Below are 15,948 nucleotides of genomic sequence, written 5' to 3'. Positions count from 1 at the left end.
TGATTAAGAGTCAGAATTGTGTAAGTAGAGCATGTTATGATGGCTGATGAAAATGTTTTGTTGTTTAAATGCTTATAATCGACATGTGACTTCTGGTAGGTATTATGGAAGAAGTGAGATCAGGGAAGGCTTCTTATTTGACTCTCAGGTGCCTATTAACATTGTATCTAGTCATCTGCACAGTCTGTCCCTGATATTTTGAGTAACCTGACTCCTAAAAGCAAACTTCTGCTTGCTTCTCTTCTTTATGGACTGGTCTGTCTCACTGGGTTTCCTAGCCAGGTCTGTGCCGTCACAGATAAAGGAGGGCAGAAGCCATAGCCAGCACTTGTGTTGCTGTGGGGCTTGGGATATTCTCTTGGAAAGTCTACACAACTGAGGGAAATGACTCTACAGGGCAGCCAGTACCTGTGTCTGCCTTGAACTATGCTGTCTGCATCCCTCTCAAGCGTGCACCTTTTCACAAGGGTGCTTTCATGGGCTTGGCGAAGGTGCGAGTGGAGTAGTGATTCCCTTTGGGCTTCTTTTTCCCTGGGAGCACCTGTCACCTTTCTGGAGAAAAAAAATATGTGTACATATGGGATGTTCATTATAAAGGGATGTGCACTGATTCATCCCAACAAGAAACAAAGACTTGTGGCTTAGTCTTGCAGGGGAGGGAAGTCCAGGCTGCCACGTGCACTTGGCAATTGAATCAGAAGAACCAACACAATATGCAGCAGGCCAAATTCAGCTTTGAACTTACCTGTCGATTTACCCTAATGAGCATACACAGAATGTGATCCCGTGTTTAACTTTCCCACCATCCGCTTTAAACGTGTATACCATGGACCAGATTCTCATGTAAAGTAAAAGAGCTGGAACTGGCTTCAATGAAGCTATGCCATTAAGTCCAGGTGAGGATGTGGCCCCCATACCTAGAGCTGTAGAGCTGCTTCTGTCATAATGATGACACTGCAGATGTTTAGAGAGAAAAGTAAACAGGAAGGGGCCATGTCTTGGCTGGAGGAGTACTAAAACTACAGCAAAATACAATGTTTGCCATCTAGAGAAGGACAAAGTCGATAGGAAACGAAATTTTATTTTCAAGCTTTTAAGGGGATATAACAGTGAAGAATAACACAGCCTTAAAGAAGAAAGCTTGAGTGTCCCTGTTACAGTAAAGTTATAAACCTTTGAAATAGGATTTTATAAGTTGAGTGCCGACAGCCTTAACTCACTCAGCAGGGATGCACCTATGTAATGTGCACCTTAAATAGTTTATATAAACCAGTGAATCAAGCTGGTATATTATTTAAGCTGGCAAAGATGGTGTGTGGCCATGGAGAAATTAAACATATATGCACAGTAGTTAGGTGCAAGTGGTGTGCTTGACTCGGGAAGACAGAATTTATTAGTCCAAACTGGGGAAAGAGCTAATTTTGAATGATCTCTTTTACAATGAGTGCATTGTAGGATCTGTGGTTTGTGACAACCCTTTGCAAGGGGTGGGACAATAACACCTTACTGCTTTGCCGAGTAGCACCTAACTCCAGAGTAGTCAGTTCGTTTTAGTAAGGATGCTTGCACTGCAAGGTGCTTTTGCTGGATGAGAAGGCTGAATCTGGTCCTCAGGATTGAGATGGAGCAAAATCTGTCTTAAGCAGTTGCCCAGGGGATCATAAGATATTGGTATCCTTTAATTACAAGCCAAGCAAATTTAAGCTGACAATGCCACATGCACTTTTAAAGAAGCTTCTTAAAAAATGGGCTTAACTGTTCAAGGTGGTTCTTTTGAGCAGTTTTCACTGCATGCATTTTAAGAAATTAGTATTAAAACTAGGCAGACAAGGTTCCTTGGGTGAATTTGATATCTTTTATTAGACCAACCCAAATGGTTGGAGAATAGTTATTAAGCAAGCTTTCGAGTTCAAAAACCCTTTGTCAGGCTAAGGAAGTTTCAGCAGTCGGTGCGTGCTCTTCCTGGATGGAATGAAAAGTAAAGAAGCCAGGGGCTGGGCTGGGGAGTCAGTTGGCTGGCAGATTATCAAGGTCTTTTCAGTATTTGATCCATGCCCACTGAAAGCAATGCAAATAGTAAAGTAGGGGTGCACTGATACAGATTTTTGGGGCGGATACTGATAGCCGATTTTTAAGGAGGCATATCGGCTGATACTGATCCTATTTCTAATACCAGCCCAGCAGCTTGAGGAGCTCCATGCAGCTGGTAAGTCCCGTGTGGTGGAAGGGGAGGAGGGAGGGAAGGAGCATAGAGGGGTGCTGATCAAGGACCCTTTGGTGAGGGAGGAGAGGGGCTGGGGCAAGTGCTGTCCAGCCTGGGTGAGGTGGGCATGGGACAGAGCTGTGGCTCATCCAGGGAAGGGGAGGGAGAAGTGGCTCTGAACGCAGAGCCAGGGTGGGAGGGTGTGACACATGACCTAATGCAGAGCTGTGAGCTTCCCCTGCCCCCAGCATTCAGCTGGCCAGGCAGCGTGGGATGATGCATGGCAGTGCTCCGTCCCTGTCCACCCACATGTACCCCCTAGTGCCTTCTCAAGTACCCCCGGGGCTATACGACCACTCCTGATGTACAGGTTGAATAAGAGGAATGATAAGTACCTGTGAATTCTTGGATCCTTCTCTCGAAACCTGCTCCCCATCCTCTCCAAAAAAAGGAAGGGGGGAGCTCAAGGACAGCTTTGTCCCCACAAGAGTCTATAACGCTGCCAGTAAGTCCACGTGATAAGAGGCGTCACAGGCAACTGATGGGTCTGAAAGAAGCAGCTCAAAGCCTTATCTGATCTTAAGGCATGGACACACAAACAACTTACCATGTACATGGTGACTGCTACTCCACGGTAGCTGCCTGTGGTCTCTCCCAAATGGTAAATGAAAGGTAGTTTATCTCACTTCAGTTGAGGATAAACGTTCTCTCGTTCACTGTGAGGTAAGACTATGCGCACAAGCAGTTACAGTTACAAGCTGGTTTGCAGAAGATAATAGGAATAAACAGAGTTTTATAACATCCATGCAAGTTCTTTACCTCCATGGGAAAGGTCCCAACACACACAAAGTTCAGAGCAATGCTAGAAATGCTAAGCTAAACAAACAGTGCACTGACTTTTATAACCCTAAATAAATACAGTGGAGTCAGAAAGAAATCTGGCCATAAAACAAGTCATGGAGGTTTAAATTGGGGAAGTTCCTGAAATTTCAGAGGCTTGTCTGAAACTTGTCCAAATGGCCCAGTTTCCATGAGCCTGCATACCTGTTGTGAGAACATGGCCAGCAGAGAGGCTGTTTTTTGCCTGTGGTCAAATTGCAAACATCAGCAGAACAATACTTTGAGTATTTCTGCTCCTAATTACAAGCAAAAACCTCATAGGTGTGTAATGAAAAACAGGCCAGGGGGAAGTTAAGCCAACATTTATGAGCTGCACAAATGGATTTGCCTTGGTTTAGTTTGAATTCTGGTAGCAGGGTAGAGACTGGGTTTATTTTTGGGGGTGGGGCTGGAGGGAGTGAATTTGTTAATCCTTATCTCCCTCCTCTTTCTTTACCTCTGTCTTTACTCTCTACAAGTAGCCGATGTTTAAGATTATGCAATTGCTTTTTACCTGCCAATAGTCTGACAAAATAGTTTGTCTTCATAACCATGAATTTACGTCTGTTCTGTTTACTCAGGTGCTAGACAGTATTTTTGGCTGCACGGCTGGTGAGTCTAATACAGGCTTCAGGGTTTGACTTTTATGTGTGTTTACTTCTTCACTGCATAATAGTCATCTGAAGAGATATAATGAAAAACTGCTAAATGTGACCTTGGGCCGAATCCTGAGATGTATGAAGCATTCACAATTCCCGTCTAATACAGAAACAGCGTAAGATAGTGGTTCTCAACCTTTTTAGACTCAAGGCATCCCTGGATGGATTTGAGGCCCCCACCAGAAAATGCTGGCTTTTAGTTTTTGCTTTTTTTTACCTACAGAAAAATAATAGAGCAGTTTTTCTGTTGCAAAGAACTCAGAAAGATTGCAGCTATGGATTTCTATTTGAAATCTCTGGGTTGATCTTGTGAATCTTAGATTCATAGATGTTAGGATCGGAAGGGACCTTAATAGATTGAGTCCAACCCCCTGCATAAGCAGGAAAGAGTGCTGGGTCTAGATGACCCCAGCTAGATACTCATCTAACCTCCTCTTGAAGACCCCCAGGGTAGGGGAGAGCACCACCTCCCTTGGGAGCCCATTCCAGACCTTGGCCACTCGAACTGTGAAGAAGTTCTTCCTAATGTCCAGTCTAAATCTGCTCTCTGCTAGCTTGTGGCCATTATTTCTTGTAACCCCCGGGGGCGCCTTGGTGAATAAATACTCACCAATTCCCTTCTGTGCCCCCGTGATGAACTTATAGGCAGCCACAAGGTCGCCTCTCAACCTTCTCTTGCGGAGGCTGAAAAGGTCCAGTTTCTCTAGTCTCTCCTCGTAGGGCTTGGTCTGTAGGCCCTTAACCATACGAGTGGCCCTTCTCTGGACCCTCTCCAGGTTATCCGCATCCTTCTTGAAGTGTGGCGCCCAGAATCGCACGCAGTACTCCAACTGCGGTCTGACCAGCGCCCGATAGAGGGGAAGTATCACCTCCTTGGACCTATTCGTCATATTTGCAAACCCAACAGTGCTACCATTGTGTGGCAACCCAGAGTACTCTTGAAAGGATCTCAAGGCCTGGTAGCATGGCATGGCACCCTGCTTGAGAATCACTGTATAGGATGATCCAGCAAGTAACTGTCACCTTTCATGCTTCTTGATTATACAGCTCATTTCCTTTTTTAGCTGTATTATCTCTATATTATATATATAATGAAATACTAATGCAAGATGTTAATGTGATACCATGATTTGTTAAATGCACAGAAGTCAGGAAATACAAAATTATGTACCCACCCCCCTACACCCTATAACTATAACTGTATCTTTTCACATCTTATGCTGATTCTATCCGGCTTTCAAATAATGTATATGTGCCTGAGTTAACGATGGTGTGGGAATCTTAGCGCTGATTTACCTGAGTATAAAATTTCAGCTGTAATCCTATTGCAGGTTTTTTTTTTCCTTTTCTTTTTTAAGCAGTGAGGGGATTAGAAAGATGAGGATGCAATGAGAAAATAATGTTTTATTAAGTTGTACAAATGCGCAGCCAAATCAGTGCATGCAGACTGTAACTTAGTGCTTGCACATTGAGTTCAGATTTTATGTGCCCTGGAACTTTGCACCCTGTGGTGTATACGTTTTGAAACTGCTGATGGGAATAGGAGATAATGGGCAGCAGGTAGGAAATAACAGGTCTCAAAACCAAAATGTTTAAAAGTATGAATAGTTTATAGTTAAAGTCACTCAAACAAAGTGTACTTTACACCTGTAGCACTACCCCAAAAACACCCAGATAATTCAGTAAACTTTATTCTCACTCTATATAGCTTTGTTTTAGTAGATGCCACTGAAATCAGCATCGCTCAGCATCAGCTTACTTTGTTTCCTCAGTCCAGTTATTTAACTTTTCTATGCTTTCATTTGCAAGAAGTCTTCATTTGTAAATGCTTACTCATTTTCTACAAATTTCAAAACTATTAACAGATGGAAAATACTATGAAAAATATTATTATTCTTTAACAGCTCTGCCCTTTATGGGCAGCTGTACTGCACAGACAAATGTGGGTTTTTACAATTCCTGGTTTAACCAATACCATGTGCTTTGTAGTTATCCACGTATTGTTGATTGGCCAGAAACTAGCAGAGCTAGCGTGCCTACATATATTACCACCAGTTTAAGATGATGAAATTATAACACTTCAGTTTCAAGAATACAGATTAACATACTGAAAATTCATCTTTCTTACTGTCAGAGTAATGTTTATATGAAATCAATTAAAATCAGTTGCATGAAGTTCACACTCTCAAAATTTACTTCCAAATTACAAAATCAGAATGTGTTTCCTGAATTCAAGATTAGCATGCAAATTTGTATAAAGTTTGTATATTCTTACAAAAGAGTTAAGGTTGTTTGGGTTGACCATTATTGCACACTTTTTATAATTTTAGACTTCTGTGTTATGTTCATGTAGTGGCACGTTAACTGGAATTTTATAGACTTCTTAAAATCTATGGGTCAGATTCTCATCTGGTGTAAATTTATAAAGCTTATTTGGGTTCAGTGGAGCTCTGTTACTCTTCATCTTCTGAAGAGTCAGCCTTGTGTATTTTGAGAAAAATTACAGTATTCGCTGAAGGGTGTTTTGGCTGCCGTAACAAGAGATTCTTTCAACCGCAACTCTAGCTTAGGAGAGTGTTTTTGCCTGCAATAAAATTAATACAATTCTTTTTTTCCTATTAAGGGAGAAGATTGAAAAATGGAGGTGCTAGATCAGGATAGGAAGTCCTTGAGCAACTAAGTTTCAAGATGCAAATTAAGTGTCCCCTCCAATGTCTCAGGTCAATGAGTGGAACTGTACCCTTGATTTTTCTCCAGTGGAAGTTAGGTGGATGTTTTGAGGCTCATACAATACAGAAATTTTCTGGCCTGAAATGAAGGAAAAAAAAAAAAAGGAAGTAACTCTTGAATTTGAATCATACAGCGTGGGTATGATTCACTCAAGGACATTCAGTCTGTTCAGCATATCTTTCTTAGGCATGCCAAAGAATTCTTTGGACATTGTCAGTTCCTGTTTAAAAACCCTTTCTTGGAAACCTGCTTTTAATGTTCCATTTCCATGAAGTTTTTGTGTGCATCTCTTAAATACAGTCTCATAATGTCATGACCTCAGACCACGAGGTTTTTACATACACATGAGCATAGGTATCTAATTTAAATATCTGGTGTTTTGTCCTGCAACTGCCAGAGACATTGTTATACCACTTTTATAGTGAAATTTTCTGCCTTCCTCATAGTCCTGCCTAATACCACCATGGAATTGCTGCATATAAGGCTGTGCAGACTCATTCCTTAGGGCTTTTCTGCACCCAGTTTTGCACCAATTAAACAATATCTTTTTTTAATACAATCAAGGTAAAAAGGTGCTGTCTCCTTGTATGGATGCAGTTACACTGGCACAGAGGCACTTATAGTAGAATAGCTTATCCCTGCATCTTTACACAAATAGGTTATATGGCTTTAACTGTGAAGTGATGCACATGCTGGATCTAGTTATGCTAGTATAGAGGTGTTTATCAAGTTATAGCTTATTTTTACACAGGAAGAAAATAAGGTAGTAACTTATACTGGTTTATTCACATCCAAACTAGGACTTGTACCAGTGTACCTGACCTGTCCTGGTCTTTCTTGATCTGACATAGTTAAATAGGTAGAAAGCTATGTGTAAACTTGGCCTAAGCATTCAGTGGGTGTTGTTGTGCTGTCCTTAGGGAGATGGCAGTGTGTTGATGTGGGTCTGGATCTATCCTAACCACTTTGTTGTTTTACTGTGCGTAGGTAGTTAGAGTTTGCATGTGCATTAAGAATGATCACTGCTTGGGGCAGGCCCCAGGGCCAGGCCACTTATCACTGTGGAGGCTTTTCTGCTTCATTGAGAAGATGAGTCACCGTTAAATTTTTGACAGCATATTCTTTACGAGATCTTTTTAAGGGAGGCATTTTGGGGGGTCTGATCTCTTTGGTGTTATTCCTTTAAAACTGGTATGAAGAATAATTGTAATTTGAAATATAGTTTAAAATCTGAAATGGCTTTACTCTTTTCAACTCAGAAAATTGTTCTCTGTATATGGTAGTGCCCCAAGGCAGAAATTGTGGCATGTGACTTCCAGCTGGGTTTAACTACAGGATGGGATTTGTGTAGGGGCATGAAACACTAGTAATCCTGGAGATAATCTGAATATCTCTTGATGGCATATATTGGAATCTGACACTAATATTACTTCTTTTGGTTAAATCTTGCAGCCTTGCATAAATAAAACTCCTTTTGGGAATTGTATGCAGACTGCAGGATTTGTTACACGGAAAATGAATCTAATTTTCTTTTAACTAGAAGGTTTCTGGGACACTCCTTGGGAGAGGAGCAGAATACAGACTGAGTTGTTGATTCCTCTCAGAGAGAGGGTTAATCTTCATGCTGTTGTTGCCTTGGGTGTAGATGCTGATTTAACAACTGCAGTTGAATTCCGAGGTATGGACAGTGGCAAAGTGTGAATCAGTTTTATGTCTCCAGTGTCAGAGTCTCTTGGATGTTGAAGCATAAGACAAAGTGACACAATATGAGACATAAAGTGTGATATTTTCTTTTCAATTAAACTTGAATTTCTACAACTTACTGAAAGTGGGGCTGGAATGATCCATGATGATGAACATAATAATAATAGAAATACCTGATAATACCATAATAATAATAGAAATATAAACCATACTAGATGTTGATTAAGGCCCATTGTAGTCTGACAGCTTGTTCAAGCTTGAAGAAAACCTGGTTTTAAAACTGCACTGGAATTGAAGACTTCCCTATGGTTTTTCTTTTCAAAACATTTTTAATGGCTTATCTTTTCTTAGGTTCCTCTTACAGAAGCTGTGGATCCAGTGGATTTGGAAGAATACCTTATTACACATCCTCTTGCAGTGGATTCTGGCCCTTTGAGGGATTTGCTTGAATTTCCTCAAGATGACATTGAAGTTGTATACACTCCCCGGGAATGTAGGACTCTTGTATCAGCTGTACCTGAAGAGAGGTATGAGGCAGCAAACCAAACCTTGGTGCAGCAAACATGCGTGTGTTTTGCTCAGAGGAGTGGGTGACTTCTGCATGTATATGCTTGCAGTTTAGGGGCTTAATGTTTCTTTTACAGTACCTTTTTCCATAAGTGCAAGAGAGTTTGTACTTGAATATGTCTGATGTGAAAACCCCCCCAACCTTTGTGATTTGAAAAAGTTTTTTTTTTAATTCTTTTAACAGCGAGATGGACCCTCATGTGAGGGATTGTGTAAGAAGTTACACAGAAGATTGGGCAATTGTAAACAGAAAGTAAGTTACAATCTGATATTTCTTATTTCGATTTAAATTCCTCATTTTACAAGGTGGCCATGCAAGTGACAAGCAAATGATAATGTATTTCAGAAGCTACTAAACATTTTAAGGACCTTAACTTTTGGTTATCCAGCCCAAAAGAAGAGGATGTTAAGGATTTTCTGCAATTAGATCCATTTAGATGTTTCAGTTGGGTAGACAAAAACTAAGACATCTAATGTACAAAGTCATTTATAAAAAATTAGGATTTTGTAATTTGTGATAACTTCCTTCATTGAATGGACAGTGGCAAAACCAGGAAATACAAACACATCAAGTATCTCTTTCAAGGCTTCTTTCTTTTGTTCTTACAGCATGAGTTTCTTACAGAAGGAAAATAAGCTTGGGAGGGCTTAACGTACACATTTGGTGGGTGAGCATCTCTGCATAAAGATATCTAAAAGATTATTCATGTTTCCAAAGAGGATCTACAAGTGTATGCCACTTAAAAAAATATCATTCATATTTAACCTATCCCAACATTTACCTAATGAGTTAACTGCTTGATCTGACAGAAGTGTTTGGAGCATATGCATACATTGATTAATTTATGCAAATCAGGGGCAAAGTTTCTGGGTAGCTTTACTTCATCCACTCCCTTGGATGACTAAAGGTCTGGTGACTATAAGAATTGCTGTCAGGGAGCAAGTGATCCGTGTGATGCTGCATCACCTAAAAATGATGTTGCTGTAGCTACTGCTCTGCCCTTGTGACAGCTTCTACAATTCACTGATTTAATATTGTCCCAAGCGTCACTCCAAGGAATGCTGAAGATATGCTTCCAGAGATAACATGACCTAATAAAAACAGTCTGTAATCCTTTATAAAAAAGAGATACTTTATTAACTCAGTCTTTATAGGCAAATAATCCTGCTCTGCAATAAGTGGGATTGCATAGTCCAACTAGCCACCATACCCACATGTCTACCTTTCTCAAAGATTTTCACTTGTTTCCAAATACACAGTACTAAATGATGCCTTTTTGCTATCCAGGTGCACTGGTGGGGAAATGAGTAGAAGGTAGTAGGGGGCAGGCAATTATTTCGGGCAGAGGGCTGCTTACTGAGTTTTGGCAAGCCGTTGAGGGCCGCGTGACAGGCAGCCAGGGGCAGATAAATATTCATTTTCTAAATCTTTGTGGGCCCCACAGGCCGGATAGAACGGCCAGGCGGGCTGCATTTTGCCCACCCCTGTAGGTGTTCTAACCTGTATATTGAGTTCACACAGGGAGGCTTCCAGCACAGGGTGTGCAAGAAAAATTCATACCTCCTGGCAGTCAGCTGCACAAGGTTGTATGGCTCAGTGAGGTGGAGGGTGGGGGGATGGCCTGGCCCTCACTCTAGCCCTGTGCATCAAAGCAGCTTTCCTGCTCAGGTTATCAGCTTTCTAGTACTCTTAGGAGAGTTTCATGCTTTTCATCAAAGGCATATTGTCTCTAGCCACTGCCAGGGAGATTGCATGCCTCTTCTTGCTTGCCCACGCAGCTCAGTGGCTCTGATCTTTTGAGGCCAGCAGTATCACAGACAAAACTGGCCTTGCAGATTATTGCCCAGCTGAGCTGTGCTGTGCTGGCCACCAACCACTTGAGGTAAAACTGTGACATCCTACTGAGATCATAACCTAGAGCAGAGCAAAGTGGAGGTGGAGGCCTAATTCTGCAATATTAGGCACTCAGTACTTTTAAACACCTAAAAGTTTAAAAGTGCCTCCAGTTTAAAAGTGCCTCCAGTTTCCAGTAACTACAGTTGAAGCTGAAGATGCCCTGCAACTCCAGAAATGGCTAAGCATCTTAAAGATCCAACCCTCATTGCCATTCCTGCTCAGCCAGAACACTCATGGAAGGCAATGGGCATCTTGCCTGAGTAAGAACTGAATGATCACTCCTGAAATAGGGGAAGTCTGACAGCCTGGACGAATGGGATTGAGGGTGAATTTAAATCATTTGTGGGGGCATGAGGGTTTGCTATTCTGGTAAACGGTTGTTATTAGGTTTGCTCTGTAGCAGCCTCTACCCATCAGCATTTGGAGAATGGTATTGACTAAACTCGGTTAGCATTCAGTCTAGCCCTTCTGCTGTAAAATGCAGTTTCTGGCATATCTTCTCTTTGCCTCACAGAGCACATGTGTGGGGAACCTGTGTTTGAGTGCCTTTGTTTGTAGTTCTTTGTTCCAAGAGTATCTGTTGGGTAGACAGTTCCCTTCTTTAAGCAAGTTCTCTATTGTGATGGAAATAGTAACTGCATTTTCTGTAATAATAGAAAGAACCCAAGAAAATATTTTAACATTGACCTTTTGGAATAATTTTGTACCCCAATCTAGCAGAAAACATCCCTGAACAAAGCTCTGATTAAAACATTTACAGTTAATTAGCAGAATGAGGATTAAAATGTACAACTGTGGGCTCACACATGCAAACAGTCTGAGTAAATCACTGTGTAGCTGAATGATAAATCATACTGGGCCTGTACAGTTCAAATTTCCAGAACAGCCACCCTCTCTAGTAAGAAAAATGCTTTCTTCTTTATCCCTCCTTTCATTTTTCACTCCTAACACATACATGGGTTTTCCAAGTCTGTGCCTACTGCTGTTGATGGTTTTAGTGATAGGGCTCAGGTCATGAACAATTAATTCCAGACATGACCCCAGCACTGCTTGGTGAACTGCTTGCAAGTGGGTGTTGTCAAGATTCTGCTAATCAGATTGTCCTTCCCTAGCGATGTCACTCTCCCAGCTTGAGTACACAGACTCCTGAATAAAACATGTTTACGAACAATTGCTGCCCTCTTGCTCTGGGCATGTGTGTGTAAGCATAGGCATGATGCCACTTGGATATCCAAATATTTGTTACTCAAAGAGATCTGATCTTGTAAGCAACAATAGGCAGATTGTTTACCAACAAATACTCTTGAGCACTGAAGTGACCTGAAGGACCCAGACCTGTGATTCACTGAGTGCCTCTTTTGTGGTGCCACTTTCACTGGGGTTTGAGGACATCCAACAGCCTGTTGGATGTGCTCAGGCTTCTAGCGGATCAGACTAGAAGCTGGCACGTTGCTTTCAAGACTTTGGTGTTTTCCCTGTTCTGGTTACCTTTTGTCCCTCAGAAAAACCCAAAGCCATCCAGCCAGCACCACAATCATATCTTTCCCAGCCAATTTACTTACCCTGCATTAAGATCTCTCTTCTTTTTTTGATCTAGTCAGTGTTGCTTTATAATTGAATGGATGGAATTGTAATACAGTGAAATGATTTGAATCATTTCCTGCCCTTCATTGAACAAGAAGACACAGAGAATGGAGAATAAACCTGCATCTTCCACACTACAGCACAGAACTTTGCCAGGCTACTGTTAAGCTTGGCATGTATGACAAATATATTTTTGGAGCATGATTCATGCTTTAAAATATTCAGCCTTGATAATGTTGTGTATTTGCAATTATGCTTCTTTCAGGATGGGGCTGAGAAGGATTTAAAAAAAAATTACTTGACATATTCTGTTTTAGATATCACAAACTGGGAACAGGATTTAATCCCAACACCTTAGACAAACAGAAAGAGAGGCAAAAAGGGCTCCCCAAACAGATCTTCGAGTCAGACGAGGCTCCAGATGGCAACAGTTACCAGGATGAACAAGTAATGTGCCTTACAACACTGCCATGTAAAAGCTAATTTATATCCATGTTTTAGAAGTATGATTCCTTCCGTATTGCTTTATAAATTACATTTAATTTGTTAAATCTCAGGATGACCTTAAAAGGCGTTCAATGTCAATAGATGATACTCCACGAGGCAGCTGGGCATGCAGTATTTTCGACCTGAAAAACTCCCTGCCTGATGCCCTTCTTCCAAATCTACTTGACCGAACCCCAAATGAAGAAATTGACCATCAGAATGATGATCAGAGGAAGTCAAACAGACACAAGGAGCTATTTGCCCTGCATCCAGCCCCAGATGAGGTATTTTAAGTGAACGTATTTCTTATCTAGTCTAAAAATGTAAATATAGGAAATATAGGGAATGAGGATCAAAATAAAATTACTATGGATTGCACATACACATACCAGGGGCTGAGGCAATATTATTGTTCTAATTTACTTTCCATAAGATCATTGTCCAGTTTGCCTGAAATAACGCACATTTTCAACACAAGCCCTGGCCTTGGATAGCATTTTCCATGGATCTTTTTTCTTGCAGATTTCCAGTCTCTTATTATGTTGATAACAACAAAGGGATTTAATTTAGGGTATTTATAGTTGCTGTGACTGTAACATGCTGTTAAGCCTTGAGGATTAAATTGTTACTAGCGTCTTAAAAAGAAAAAAAATCTATTCCTAGATTAGCTTTCTAATGATGTAATTGGTATGTAGAGACGTCACATATTGAAATAACTGTTTCTATGGCAAATTTCCAGGAGGAGCCTATAGAACGACTGTGTGTCCCTGAAGTACCCAAAGAACACTTTGGGCAAAGACTTCTTGTGAAGTGTTTGTCTCTTAAGTAAGTATTTTTTAACAGACAACTTTGTAAATGTTGGATCAGAAGCAGCTGTTTCATCTGTGTGCATCTGGAGCAGCTTTGTCAATTACCTTTTATTTAAAGGGACAGAATTATAATTGTACACAGGCTTGAAAAGCTATGTACAATATTTTGGGATTTGTACCAGCCAGCCTTTAAAGTGGTACGAAATAGAAAATATTATTGTTTCCCTGGCTTGCGGCGCAGTCGTTGTAGATAGTCTCATACTCTGGTTTGTTGCATTAAGCCCTGCAGAAAGCTAGACATTTTGATTTTTCTCTGTAGCAAAGAGTTGTTTATAAAAAAACAAATAAAAACCCACCAGAAAGTAAAACTGTAATGTAGTTGTAAAATCAAGCTTTACAGCAGGAGACAACTGGCAAGATAAGCCAAAGTTTAGGCTGAACAACCTTGACTGTGTCCCTTTAAGAGCTAACACTTCATATACTTAGTAGCTTTAACTGGAGGCATAGAAACTTGTTAAACAAGTTTAATGAAGTGGAGCTCCTGAATATAGGGTTACCTGCAGCTGGTTCATTGCCTATAACTCTTCTCTAATAACACAAGGTAAAATTTTACTGTTATTCCCTTTGAGAAATAAAGTACAAAACTGATTTTCCACACTGCTGTATTCATCTTCTGTGTCCTCACTTAGGTCAACCCTTCTTATTAGAGAGTTCCAGTTAGACTACATTGCACCTCATAACTGAGATATATATGTGGGACTTACTTCCTGCAAGTTGAGCACTGGGTTCTGATAGAGCCTTAGAGATGAGCTCCTTTGTAACCTTTTATGAACTAGAACAATAGAAGACAGGAGCCAGGGAACTACTACTCCAAAGAATGGCTACTTCAGTGTAAATAAATTAAGCTCTGGAAATTAATAAATTCAGTTTATTTGAATTTATCCTTGTGAGCAGATTTTTTTATAGAAGGTATCTTTGCCTGTAATGCAGATATGATTCATACCTGGTGGTACTGTTTGTTGTTTTAATGGCACTCAGAAGTATACAAGTTTCTTAATCATACAGATAAAGATAAGTTCTCTCCCCCAGGAGGAATAGATGATAAAAGAGGGAGGATCACAATATTGTCCAAGCAGAAGTGTAAGAGACCTCTGTCAGGCTAAGCTAGACCCTTCTCCGAGCATAAGGAAAGCTATCATTCTGCTTACATGCTCCAAAATATTTTGCTTCTCTTGGGAAGCCCAGTTTCAATATTCATATTATGCATGGATCTTATAGATAAATGATGATGGATAAACAGGCATCTACTTAATTAGCAGTTGTGTGGAAACCGTGAAAACCAGCAGTATCCACAATCATTGGGAAATAGTCCATTGTCTATTATTTCCTGCAAAATCAACCCAGGAAAAGAATTCAGCATATTATTCATATAATACGCTGTTTTAGAATTTCCCAATCCTTACTGCAATATCTAGACAATGCGGCAATCCCTGCAGCCACTGTCACATGCTTGAGATTTACTGACAGTCTGTGGCGATGGCAAGGCCTCTCTGCCAATCTGTAGCGATGGTGGGGCCGCCGAGAAATGCCTGTGAAATTGGCCCTTTGTGCTGCAAGCAAGCCATAAAAATGGCTTCATCTTGCCACAAAAGTAGGTCTGTATGGATAAATGATGATAGAGGTCTTTTTCTTCTTGGTTTTGTGCACTTTCTATGCCATACTGCTCATGATCAAGACTGCCTCTCCTTTACATAGCTCTTAGAGACATCTTTGCCATAAGGATTTCAAACTTCATACAGATAGAACAATACCCTCCAGGAGTTCTCCTGTTTTATATCCGCTCACCCAGGATTATGTAGCTCACCCAGCACCCCACATTCAGTCTAAGCCAGATCTGAAAATAGAAAAAAACTCCACTATCAAATTCTCATTGAAAAAAAAACAACTGAGAGATGCAAGTTTTTCTGGGTAATGCTTTCCATTTCCTGATGAACAGTAGAATGGCCCAGGAAGTTTAGCTGCAATTTTTTTTCCAATACATTAGAAATTCTTTCAGATGAACATTTTGTGGGGAAAACAATTTTCTAGCAGCTGTAGCTGAATCTCCTCCATTAGATATCTGAATCTCCTCCATTCTCTGGATCAGCTACTCCATAATTAGAGGTATCATAGTACAATTGGAAAATGGGGAAAAATTGCCCATATAAGGAATCACTTGAATTTCTATTTGAAAGTTGTTCCCAGTGCAAAGGAACCCAATTCAAAGCCAGTCTTGTGGGGGCAACCAAAGACAGAATTTGACGCTAAAGCATAAATTCTTACTGTGCAAGCAGAAGACACTTTAGCTAGTTTTGTTTGCTTTTTGAATAGTGGGATGGGAAATGAAGGGGGTTGTTTCACGGGAGGAAAAACAAAAAACTCAAAAGCACA

General features: G+C 40.7%; 1 protein-coding gene across 5 annotated transcripts in view; it reads left to right on the top strand.

The window, feature by feature from the left end:
• DOCK7 (dedicator of cytokinesis 7) overlaps window positions 1-15,948 on the top strand; it is a 158,738-nt gene that overhangs the window by 33,844 nt on the left and 108,946 nt on the right. For all 5 annotated transcript variants that reach the window (XM_059727904.1, XM_019489130.2, XM_006274711.4 and 2 more), the window contains exons 3-7: window positions 8,527-8,702; window positions 8,927-8,995; window positions 12,541-12,670; window positions 12,781-12,993; window positions 13,449-13,534. In XM_059727904.1, the coding sequence (XP_059583887.1) occupies window positions 8,527-8,702; window positions 8,927-8,995; window positions 12,541-12,670; window positions 12,781-12,993; window positions 13,449-13,534 (674 nt within the window). The remainder of the gene's footprint in view (window positions 1-8,526; window positions 8,703-8,926; window positions 8,996-12,540; window positions 12,671-12,780; window positions 12,994-13,448; window positions 13,535-15,948) is intronic.

The sequence above is a fragment of the Alligator mississippiensis genome, chromosome 5, assembly GCF_030867095.1.
Source record: "Alligator mississippiensis isolate rAllMis1 chromosome 5, rAllMis1, whole genome shotgun sequence".
NCBI lineage: Eukaryota > Metazoa > Chordata > Crocodylia > Alligatoridae > Alligator > Alligator mississippiensis.
The sequence above is the reverse complement of the archived record's forward strand: the minus strand, read 5'-3'. Positions and strand labels throughout refer to the sequence as shown.